Source organism: Simochromis diagramma, unplaced genomic scaffold, assembly GCF_900408965.1.
Source record: "Simochromis diagramma unplaced genomic scaffold, fSimDia1.1 OVJJ01000486.1, whole genome shotgun sequence".
NCBI lineage: Eukaryota > Metazoa > Chordata > Actinopteri > Cichliformes > Cichlidae > Simochromis > Simochromis diagramma.
Window position 1 is genome coordinate 3923774 of NW_024387047.1, and position 12123 is coordinate 3935896.

At 40.8% G+C, this 12123-nt stretch overlaps 2 protein-coding genes across 4 annotated transcripts in view; one reads left to right on the forward strand and one right to left on the reverse strand.

The window, feature by feature from the left end:
- blnk (B cell linker) overlaps positions 1 to 5671 on the forward strand; it is a 25151-nt gene extending 19480 nt beyond the window's left edge. For both annotated transcript variants that reach the window (XM_040044738.1, XM_040044740.1), the window contains 9 exons: positions 1194 to 1242; positions 1334 to 1361; positions 1522 to 1552; positions 1967 to 2042; positions 2127 to 2155; positions 2252 to 2286; positions 2367 to 2450; positions 2536 to 2691; positions 4528 to 5671. In XM_040044738.1, coding sequence (XP_039900672.1) covers positions 1194 to 1242; positions 1334 to 1361; positions 1522 to 1552; positions 1967 to 2042; positions 2127 to 2155; positions 2252 to 2286; positions 2367 to 2450; positions 2536 to 2691; positions 4528 to 4644 — 605 coding nt within the window. In that variant the 3' untranslated portion in view covers positions 4645 to 5671. The remainder of the gene's footprint in view (positions 1 to 1193; positions 1243 to 1333; positions 1362 to 1521; positions 1553 to 1966; positions 2043 to 2126; positions 2156 to 2251; positions 2287 to 2366; positions 2451 to 2535; positions 2692 to 4527) is intronic.
- LOC120741717 (zinc finger protein 518A) lies at positions 5507 to 11539 on the reverse strand. 2 transcript variants are annotated; one of them, XM_040044737.1, is made up of 3 exons: positions 10926 to 11539; positions 7898 to 10121; positions 5507 to 7763 (listed from the first exon to the last, which is right to left on the reverse strand). In XM_040044737.1, the coding sequence occupies exons 2-3, from the start codon at positions 10092 to 10094 to the stop codon at positions 7099 to 7101; spliced, it is 2862 nt and encodes a 953-aa protein (XP_039900671.1). In that variant the 5' UTR covers positions 10095 to 10121; positions 10926 to 11539; the 3' UTR covers positions 5507 to 7098. The 2 variants fall into 2 exon arrangements, with proteins under 2 accessions (XP_039900671.1, XP_039900670.1); XM_040044736.1 differs by lacking the exon at positions 10926 to 11539 and adding an exon at positions 10358 to 10908.
- Between the last annotated feature and the right edge of the window lie 584 nt (positions 11540 to 12123).

Below are 12123 nucleotides of genomic sequence, written 5' to 3' on the forward strand. Positions count from 1 at the left end.
TTTTTAGGGCCAGAACTTTCCATATACAGGTGGCTTGAGTGCTAAGCTAACACTAGCAAGCTCAGTAGAAAGCTACACCCAAACATGGTACAGTTACAGACGCAAACATACTGATATGATATGTCTGTGAAGGTCATCCAGGTCATCGTAGTCAAAGGAGCTTGCAAAGAAAAGCGTCTGGACTTCTTTAAGTTGCTTGAAGACGTTTCACCTCTCATCCGAGAAGCTTCTTCAGTTCTAAGGTCAAATGGTGGGGAGTCCCAGATATAAACCTAGTGGGAGTTTCCCCCCACAGAGGGACAAAAGGTCCCCCTGATGATCCTCTAATCGCCTGAGCCAAGGTGTGAAAATGAGTGTGGCTCACAATCAGCCAGGGTTTCGGGTGAACTCATTGTGAAACCTGGCCCCACCTTATCATGCGAATTCCTGAGGTCAGATGGCCCAGGATGTGAGTGGGCGTTAAGGCGTCTGGGGAGGTAACTCAAAACTGGATTATAGATGGCAGACAGTTGGTGTCGTAAACCACCGCCTCTGTTCAAAGATGGTCGCTCACAGTGGACATAGATGGCTTCTTTCACTCCTCTTTCAAACCATCTGTCCTCTCTGTCCAAAATGTGAACCTTGGCATCCTCGAAAGAGTGTCCTTTATCCTTAAGATGCAGATAGACTGCTGAGTCTTGTCCTGTGGAGGTGGCTCTTCTATGTTATGCCATGCGCTTGTGAAGTGGCTGTTTGGTCTCTCTGATGTAGAGGTCTGGGCATTCCTCGCTGCACTGTACAGCATACACCACATTGTTAACATGCACCACATTGTTACGCTTTTCTTTGCAAGCTCCTTTGAATACTGATATGATACTAGACTTTCACTCAACAAAGTTGAAGCACAAACCTTTTAAGGAGTACCACTGTAATCCTTACTATCTGTAAGTTAATCCATTGAACTGCAACAAAAGGCATTACACCACAAACAGGATCAAAGGCTGCAGTTCAGGTCATTCGTATTAGTCAAGATCAGGCCAAGTAAAAAGCGTCAGATGCAGTGGTGTAAAGAACGCCACTCTCAAGTGACAAATCACTTTTCTACGATGGAATGACTAATTTATAATTTCAAAAATACTGACATAACTAGCATTTATACTGTATAGGGAACCCAGTAATACACTCATATAACTGCTTTGTATTTGCTCTTCTAGGTCCTGGGAGGAATCGTCCTCCACGTCTACCTAAACCTATACCCAGAGAGTAAGCATCACTTACCCTAACATTATTTCAGTTAACATAAAGCTATGAGCTCAAAGAATAGAATAAGTGATCGTTTCATTGTTTTCCACAGGAGGTCACCAAAACCACCTCTAGGACCGGTAGGAATTTAATTTAAATGAAAGCAATGCAAACAATGTTAGAATATTATAATTATCTGATTAAATGTCTAGTTTTTCATATAATACACTCATCCCTGTCAACATTACACACTTTCACTGATGTCGGTGAAAGAAATACTAAATATGACTTTCATTCCAGAGGCCAGATTTAAAAGCAAAGGACTGTGAAAGTAAGTATTTTAATTAACTCCCATTATTAGCCACACCTGACTGAGCCTTTAATAAACACTGGACAATCAGCCAATTAGTGCAATCTGCTTCCATAATTGTGTGCACAGCTTTAGCACACATCTCATTTCCTCTGTGGTTTCCACTTGCTTTCCCATTATCACTTAATTGCAGAAGCACACGAGCAGTACAGACAGTGCATAAGAATGACAGACGATTTGGACTGTAGTAGATTTTACCGTCATTTACAGATTTTTCACATTAAATCTATTCCAGTTATAAGGACTTAAATATACAGACTGAAAATGCTTTGTTGACAAATTTTACAAACTGCTGATTACTGAAAAATTATCTTTATTTTCTACTTATACCTAAACAGTAAGCAGACTAATTTCAGCATGTCTGTATTTTTCAAGGCAAAACACTGCCTTTGGCTCATAATGAACAGAAGACTCCTCCAAAAGCCTTTACACTGGACTTTCAGCGACCAAAGTAAGTGGTAAAAAATGTCTTTAAGCACAGCTTTGTACTGTGCACTCACTGACATCTGCTCTGTTTGTGGACTCTGTCTTGCAGAATTCCTATTCCACAGTTTACCTCCCCAAGTAAGTGTGGGCCCCCCTTGTGTCTAACATCCACGTACACGGGAATTTTGCACTTCAATGTAAAATGACATAAATTCTTACCGTTTATTTTCGCAGAGCCTCATGAAAATGACACAGGAGATCAAGATAAGGTGTGCTCTTAAAACAGTAGACTGCAAAGATGTTTTTCATAATACATTTGTAACCCTCATTTTCCTTCACTTTATTTCAGGATGCAGACATCTATAGGAAACCCTGGTATGCCAGTGGGTGCGACCGAAAAACTGCTGACGATGCCTTGTTTCGCTTGAATAAAGTGAGAATCTTCTTGGTGAGAAGAGAGAGCTGCTGAGCCGTCATTTTTGCAATCTGGGTTTGACTCTGAGCTTTTTCTGTTTCAGGACGGAGCGTTTATGGTGAGAAAGAGCTCTGGTCATGACGCACAGCAGCCGTATACGTTAGTGGTGTTTTACAATGGCAGAGTGTACAACATCCCAATCCGCTATATACCAAGCACTCAGCAGTATGCTCTGGGAAGAGAGAAGAAAGGGGAAGAGGTAAATATACGTCTTTGATAGGTCTGTTCAGTTTAAGTGTATCTGTACTTTAGTAAGAGCCCTTTTATGCCTGTCTAGGCTGCTGTTTGTCAGAATTGTGACACTAACAGTGCCCAACACTTTACAGGTAACACATTAGTGTGGCAAATACCACAAAACTTACTATTTACTGCACTACTTGGTACAATAAATAACAACAGATATACTTTATGCTTCATTTAACCCACATTTAAGAAATTCTAAATAGGATGAGGATAGTAAGCATGCACAATAGTAGTAGAGTAAATGCTAAAGAAACGTGGCTATAGCTGGGAATTCGGTTAGAATTCATTTTGTTATTTAAACGTCTACTTTTCAAAATGTTTGGAAATTTTCTGCTTACTTACAGCGTTTACGGTAAATGGACAGATTTTTTATATAGTGTTTTTCTACACTACCTAAACACCTTACACAACTTGCCTCATTCACACAAGCATATTTTTCTGTGCGTTTTCCTACGTAAGTGTTTTTTATCTAATGTTCACACACATTTATGCTCTGATGGATGCATCGAGAGCAACTTGGGTTTGTGTCTTACCCAAAGATATCATTTTCCCAAGCAAATGATCTGCCTAGCTGATTTGGCACAGGTTCTGTGCTGGCTGTCCTACCTGATGATGAAACCCTACCCTTTCATCTGGGCTTAGGACCAGCACCAGAGGTCTATTGGCTTGTGAGCCCTTGTGGGCTCTTGTGTGTCAGGCAAAAGCTAGGGGAAATTATTCCTTTTTCAAGCTATATAAACCAAAAAGATTTCCCAATTTAATCAGTAGTGTTATGAATTAGAAAGGTACCCTGCTTTATTAATAATTATTAGACTCATATTAAAGAAACAACAACACTATGACTGTCTTCTTAAAAAACGAATCACCTTTTTGCAAATTTCCCTTTTGAATAAACTTCCTAAATGAAAGGTCCCATATTAAAGCCTTTTTTAACAAGTTCATTTAGCTCACCTGGCCCCAGGGCCTACAAACTGTAGACATTATTATTATTATTAAAACGCTTTCTACCTGTCAGCTTGTTTTTTTCACCTAAAGGGTCATCCAGTGATTCGTGAAGTTGGCCACTGTGGTTAGATAGTAGATAGTAGTATTTACCAATCAGATTGTTGGTAGGTTAATCCGCAGTCCATTAGTCAAAGCATCAGGTTTGTGTGTGAATGTTAGAAAAAGGTTCTTAGACATAGATAAGAGCTGTATGAATGTGTGTGACTGAGTGAATTACACTTGTAGAAAGTGTTTTGATTGCTTAAATTGAGTAGAAAGGCAACACATAAGTACCAGTCCATTTACCCTTACCATTAATTTATAGTGCCACAAGTCTGTGGCCAAAAAAGAGCAATGATATGAGAGTCTTATGAAAATTCCGAAATCCTGCTCATCATGAGATCTGGCCAGCATGAGATTTAAAAGAAAAACTCCTGCAAACCTCAAGAACCTTTTACTTCCACTTGATCAATGGAATCGATTCCATTAAATGTAGCATTTCACATTATACTTACGTAACAAAACTACATGAAAAACTTGCATATAATTAAATTACTTTAAGTCAGCATTTTGGGAATAGATATATTTTTGTCTTTAGGCAGCATCGTTGTAAAATGTGCCATATTCAAATACGTTTTCAAAAATGGCATCAACATGCACGCATAAAGACAAGGCCATGTCCTAACACAGAGACCTACACAGTGGTGGACAGGGTTAAAATGATCTCAAGACTCATCCTAATGCTGTAAACATTTTCCTTTAGTCTAACAGAATATTCTCCTTTGTGGGTGTTTTTTTCTCATTGCAGCACTTCAGCAGCATCTCTAAGATCATTGAGAACCACCAGAGAAACCCCCTGGTGCTGATTGACAGTCAGAGCAATGCCAAAGACGCCACCAAGTTATGCTACCCAGTGAAGCCCTAGGCGACCCTCGGTGACTCCAAACAGCAGAGTGATTGGTGCCGAGCGACTCGGTCCACTGTGTTTGCTGTCAGACTTTACAGAGGTCACTGGGGGCTGTTGCTCTGTCACTTAAAAAGGCAGGTTTGAAACACACCCGAGTGCAGAGCTTGATTGTTTCAAAACAAGCACAGGAGTCACCCAGTGCGGGCGTGCATGAGAACCTCACCAACACGGATGCTTCCATCGTGTTATGTTAAAGATTATTTAGATTGACACCCTGGCGAGTGATGTGACATCACAGTGTTACACTGATAATGAATCGTCTTTCCCCAATTTTCTGAGAACTTATCTTGACAGAATTCCTCACTTGTGATAATTCTTTTTTTCCTTTTGACCTAATGCAGCATCAAGTGGTCTGACACTATATGATATATGATTTTATGTATGCATTTCTGCCGAACTGACTAAAAACTGTGTGTGAAAAGCAATCCTTTTTCTACTGTCCACAATGACACCTTGAACTGTAAATCTACAATTATAACTTGCCGAATTGGCATAAATAACGTACACAGAATACTAGAATGTGTCTAGAGCTGGACTTTGAGCTCTACAGGGGTCACCAACCAGGTTCAGAATAAACCGCAGGAGAACGCAATGGGATTTCAATAAGCGTGTGAGCCAGACAACACAAATTCAAACCCATCCCAACCCTTAATCTGTGGTTAGGATGTTGTGCAGGAGCAGCAGCCCCATTATCTTTTTCCCCTTCTTCAATGGTGGAAGGACTGCACACTGGACCTGCCTGCACTGCTGGCCATGCAGAGCTGAAGTAGCACAGACACAGAGAACTTTTAAACTCATGTTTTATTTACTTTTTTTTTTTAATGCTCAGTTGGTAAACAGTGTTTTAAAATGAATCAAGGAATGAGACAGCTTTGCTGTAAGCAGAAAGAAGCAGGAAGCAGTAGGTTTATGATAGCAATACTTCAAAGAGCAATTTCTACAAGGTTGTATATTTGGTTTTAATAAAAAAAACTTTTCTTGTCTCGTATATTCAGTCACAACAAAATGCCACCAGGAACTTACAAAGTCTTCCATTTATTCTCTCTTCAACATGTAATGCTATCACACTCGTGTACATTTGTTGCATAAAAATAATTCCTAGGCACTTTGTGAAAAATTCTCAGGTTATATAATATTTTGTACCTCTAGCAGAACTATGTACAATTATAAATCTCAGAAGCTAAACTGAAAAAGAATTATTCACACTTATGAAACGGAGATTCATGCACAGTTTATATACATACATCCATTCAATAGTCAGACACAAACAAACACAAGACAGCAGGCACACGTTTCTCTCTTTCTCTCTGTGAATACTGAGGGATCACGGCTGCACGAGGAAATGTCGAGCCACAGTAGGACACCGGTTGAGATTGTCATAGGCTTCGGCCTGATAAGGTGAGGTAACGGGAAATGTATATCCTGCTTTCATAGTGCAATCAAAGGATAAGATTATCATCATTTCAAGTCAAACAGAGGAAATGTACTGAGGACCAAAAAAATTTCATTAAATAAAAATCATGATCAGATCATCGAGGCCTATTTAAGTTCAAAAATCTAGGTTTGATTTTTTTTAAGAACTCAATTTGTCACTGAACATGACAACACAGGTATGTTTTGAAAGTAGTCCTCAGTGTATTAGCTCCCACTGCATGAACAAATGCATCAAAATATTTTCTCGCAGTTAATACTATATTTGAACATAATTTGGAGTTTACACAAAAGGGGGGAAAAAAAAAGCAAATACACTTATTTTGCTAATGACCTGGGGAGGAAACGCATATAGGAAGTACATAAAGGCTAAACCGAAGTATCATAAATAAATGTTTCATAAAACAGCTTATTGGGGTTTTGGTTTTTTTGTTTTTTTGTTTTAAACACACAGTTTTGGTTTATCTGAGTAACTTGTGGGTCCCTGTGACCCATTCCAAAAAACATAAATATTACAGCTACCACACTGTATAGCCTACCCGTACATAAACTGATCCGTAAAACAGATGGTATGGCAAATATACATATTACAGTGTTCTATAAAGATTTCATACAACAGTGTACTTATGTCACCTTAAATAAAGCTATTGCGTAGACAATAAGACAAACAAAGAACAAAATTATCAACGCCACTTCCTTGTGGCTTTACAAATAATCACTCATCTCCAAAAAGAGGTGCATCAAGATACTCAGACTGGGAGAGACAATAGGTAAAAATACCCTGAGAATGTGAACCCTCCAGGAAGCATGACTTGATTCTTATCAAAGAAAAGAAGAAAAAAAAACAACAACAACCTTTTAGACGTAAAAATAAAAATGGTTTCCATTATTGCGTTCTCTTATTGCAAATTCACCTTTTTCCAGACTATTTTAAGTTTGCTTTGGGTTGTTTTGTTTTTTTAAATCCAGTGTGTGCGACATTTAAGAGTTTTCACAGTTTGGCCTATTCCACTCCATCAGGTGCCGCTGCCGGTGGGCCAGCCACATTTCCTGACTGGTGAAGACCCTGCCGCAAAACCAGCAGCGAAACTTCGTCACGACGTCTCTGCTGGGAGACATCACGCCGACCATTTCGTACTTTTTCCTGCTCAGCCTGCGAAGTTTGAACTTCAAAGAGAACCTTTCCTGCACTGAGTTTTTACCGCTCCACGCGGCTTCCGTTAGGTCGTCTGCCGCAGGGAGCTCGCTGCTCAAAGCCGAGAGCGCGTTCAGAGTCCTGCGTGACAGTATGACCTTCTGCACATCTCCTCTGTACCTGTTCACAACCTCCATGATCCTGGCCACCTCAGGAATGTCAGCATCGGGATGATTTAGCACTACAACAGGCTGGTCTCCTGTTGGACGCTTTACCAGCTGAGAGGGATTTAAGGCTACCAACTTCAAGGTCCTCTCCAGATCTTTTGGGACGGGCTGCCACCGACAGCCAGGGGCTGATGAGGGCTCTTCTTGGATGGCTTTACCAGCAGGTGAATGGTTTTTGTTGAGGATGTTTGTGAAGGAGTCTACAGGCACTTCTCCAAATTTCACCCCTTCAATGCTCCGATCACTCAGCTTTGCAGATGGGCCACAGCAGGAACCCATCTTATCTGCAAAATAAAAAGTAAAAAACACTCACCATATTTAAAATTACAACTCAAAGTTCAAATATTGGGAATAAAATGCCACTGGAAATTAAATCTTCAGACATTTTATGTAGAGAAAGTAGAAATTCTAATTTTACCTTGTTTTGGAAGAGCCGGTTGGGAAATAGAGGAAGACTGGGCGCTGGTTTGAGGAGTCACTCCATCAGCAGCAGAACTCATCTCATCATTCGACTCAGGGTAGCGACTGCCATTCTGCGATGGCTCAAGCCCTACATTCTCAAGGCTTGCTTCAGTCACTGACCCAGCCTTTGGATTTGTTGGACTCATCCAAAGGGCTGAAATGCTCTTGTCAACTTCCATGAAGTTCAGCAACTTCTCTGCATCGCCCTCCAGTTCTTGATGTGCCGGAATCAAACCTTCATGTAGATCTGGCGTGTTTGCAGTCATATTTCTAGAACTTGTTGGTTTTGCAGTGCATCCTGGAGTGAAGTCCTCTTTTGGCTTTGATTGCTGAATTGAGCTAATGGCTTCAAATTGGTCATAGAGTTCAGTCTCTGAACCTTTGGTCCATTTCTTCTGGTGTACTTCTAATGGGCACACGGTTTGGACAATCTGTACAGTCTCCTCCATTGCCGTATGAGGATATTGCAGTCCATGCTGGCCACTGCCCTCTGATGGAGACAAAGAAGTTTGTGACACCCACTGCTTGTCCTTCACAGGATTTTTTTTCAATACTATCTTTAAGGACAGCTCTGGTGACCTTTTATTTGCTTTTTTAAACCTGGTCTTCCTTTTACGCCGTCGACATTTCCTCTTGTTTTTTGGCATGACTTTATATTTGGGCATTTGCTCCTCAGCCTCCTTTGTCAACTTCAGATCACTGGAAACATGATTGCCATCACCATAAACAGGCCCCTCCAGCTTTTTAATATGCTCTTCAGTTTCCTGAACAATCTTTAGTTCCTGATTCTCTCGGTTTTCCTGGATGCGAGTGCACTCCGTTGGCTCAGTGTGGGCTGATGCCGAGACATCATTATGTAGTTTATTTTCAGCATGCAGACACGGAGCACACTCGTTCAAAGTCGAGTGACATCCATTTTGGTTGACCACGCACTGAGCATCGCCAGCAGCACTTTCAGCTTCCTTATCTGACGATGCCACCGTTTTCAACCTTTTGCCGTAAGCAGCACCGTTCTGAGCTACAGTTATCTTGTTCTTCAGCGTCAGAACAGTAAGATCTGATGACACGATGCTGTTCTCCTGCATGGGGAGAAGATTTATATCTTGCGGGATGTTTGACAGAACAGTTTTCAGGGCCTTGGTCCATTTCTGGTCACCGGTTTCTCCTGCAACAGATTTCATCAGAAACTGTTGAGTCTCCTCTAGTGTTGTTTGTGGATCTGACAGATGGCAGTATTTATCCAAGAATTCTTTCCCGGGCAGAGAAAGGCAGTCCGGCGTCAGCCAGCGCATTTCCCTAACTGCACTTCTTGTTCTGGGCTTCACATTGGGGATTGTATCATTTGGTTGTATTGCTAGAGAATGAACCGCCTTCCTTTTTTTCTTCTGGTTGCCATTCTGGCACATATGGGCAGTCTTAATGTGCTTAGTTATCAACCATTTCTGAGATGCCTCAAAGCCACAGAGATGACAGTGTAACCTTTGAGTAGTTGATAGCTGATTCACGTCCTTTGTTTGCACCAACAGATCATCGGCTCCTTCCAGGTCCAAATTATGTATGTACACATGCTCTAAAAATACTCTAACATCACCTGTGGAGAATTTCTGGCACATTTCACATGAGTATTTGCCGTTTGGGCAGTGATACGCAGTCAGGTGAGCACTGAATTCAGGCCATGTGCGTCTAATGTCATCATTGCATATGCTGCAGCTAGAAAAAGTGTCTTTGTGGCTTAATAGGTGGACCTGAAGATAGGAGAACTTGTCTGTGCTAAAACTACATACATGACAGGAAAAAAATGGGGCAATCCCTCTGTGTTTTTCCTCAAAGTGTCTCATTAAGTCTTTGGGAACATATTCCAAATTGTCACTGCACTGAGAGCAGGTGAACCGGAGCGCATTCCCATGGTTATTTGTCCCGCACTGGCTTTGCGGCACTTCCTGCGAGGGCTTCTTTGATGAAGGCCGCACTGTGTTCTGCTCCCACTCCTCTGATATCTTTTTTGGTCCACGCTTATCTTCATTTTGCATAGCTAGGGGCTGAACGGCATTCTTCCTGAGGTGGAGCTGTTTGTGGCGGTCTCTGTTCTTATTGTTGGTACGCCGTTTATTATCTCCTGCAGATGTAGCTGTGCAGATACCCACCGAATCCATGGTTTTATTTTGTTTTTTTCCAGATTTCTGAAAGTGCAGAAAAAACACAAGCAATTTGGTCATACTGTACTTTATTCTCTGTGCTTCATCATTTTACAGCTGCTGCATTCACTGTCCTGCTCTGCATCCTAATTTAATACAAGTCCACCTGTTGCTGGCCATGGTTCAAACTGTGTCTACCTGGATGTAAAATTACACATATGGTACAATAATAATATCAATAATAATAAACTATTTGCGACTACCAGGTGCAGGAAACCCACCTGCTCCATTTATGAACTTTCATGCGCTGCATAAACCCAGCATATATGTGCTATGCTAAGCGATGCAGCTAAAAACATCCCTCTCGACTCAAAAAATTAAATAAATGACGCACATAAACAAGAATAGACTGAGCTAGCACTTTTTAGCAGATTAAACAGAGGGGTGCTGCGCGGCCATTGTGCAGTTTGACTTGACCACAACAAAGTGACAAGACTCGCTTTGTAGAGACAACGACCGCCTCGGGAATAAAGTTAGACAAAACCGTAGCACCCGAGTCTCTCCACTATCGCACAAACAGGAGTGTTTTTAATTTGGCGACCAAGCTAACTGTTAAAACTGAGGCGGCGTTTAACTGATTTGAATTAACGTGACGCAGAAGAGCTTACAAAGACGGAATAACTTGAGGGATACAAAGCGTGCCAACAAAGTTACACCGCATCCGTTTATTCATCTCGCGTCGACTTTTTACTGCACAAAGACCCGAGCGGTTGAATAAATCATTAATAAAGCCGTAGCTGTTTAACTAGTAGTCTCTGAATTTTTTTCTTTTTTTTTCTTTTTTTTTACCTTTTCTTTTGTGGAGAGCTTGACAGCTCAGCGAGTGGCAGCCATGATGGTTTTTCATCCGGGGATTACAGCCTCTGAGCTGCTTTTAGCCTTTAGCCGGGTGCCTCCGTCCTGTCCCGGGCCTACAGCTAAGCACAGACGCCGAGCTGATTTAATGGGGAAAACAGCTCTCAGTGCGCCCACGTAGCGTAGTTTAAAAAAAAAAAAAATACTTCTGCTAGCAGAAGACTAGAAAACCGAAAATAGTGGAAATATAACAAGGCGTACATGAAAACACGTATTTTCCAAAATTGTTAGCAAAATAATAATAATAATAACAACATTAACTGGTCGCGGCTAACTACTGCAGCCCACAGCTCGCATGCTGGCTTTTGTCTGACGGTAACAATTCCACTGAGTAGTCTTAAATGTTATTATGAGCTTTCATACAATATGTTTCTGTGTGAATGTAAACTTCTAAGGAAGCTGTTCGTGTCCTTTCCAACATGAACATTTCTAGAGTTATTTTTCTACAGGAGTGGATTAAAGTGAAGCAAATTGTTAAACTGCCCCCAAATAGGACCTTCACAGATTGGTCCACATGGTCACAAAAAACCTAATCTCCACACACCTTCACGCTCACCATCCAATGAAGACATTTACATCACTCAAACCAAGGACACCCTAGGAATTGAGGAATAATCCCAGGCTACTCACAGCAAAATTTCAGTTTTAAAGATTGTTTACATTTCTGCCCCCAAAGTGTGCTGCCAACTTTTGCATTTATGTTTCTTTTTGAAACAAAAAAATGAAAAATTTGGGCATTACTCGTGGTTTTGGATACTGTGTCAAATACAGTGAAAATACAATGAACTTTATTTTGTGCATTTTTAGAATGATTCGACAGCCACACGTTGTTAGACAACAGTTATGCAATGTCCTCAATTTCACAGTCGCATCCACACCTTGTTCCTCACATCCAGTTTCAACATAGAAAGTTGGTAATTGTGAAAATGCTCAACTCAAGTCTTTAAAATGGGACTTTAAGAATTATTGATTGATGGCTACATCGATTTTTTTGGATGGACCAAAAGCAAGGTGAGGATTATTACAAAAATAAAAACTATGTAGGAAATTTGTGTCTTTATATTTTTTATTTAAGTATTTAGGTCTCTTCGATCATATATAGTGTGTTACTGGATCATAATTATTGATTCAT

What these genes read in the sequence shown, in the direction of transcription:
- LOC120741717 (XM_040044736.1), bottom strand. An exon ending in ACCGGCTCTTCCAAAACAAG is followed by an intron (nt 7,764 to 7,897) that starts GTAAAATTAGAA and finishes TTTATTTTGCAG; the next exon opens with ATAAGATGGGTTCCTGCTGT.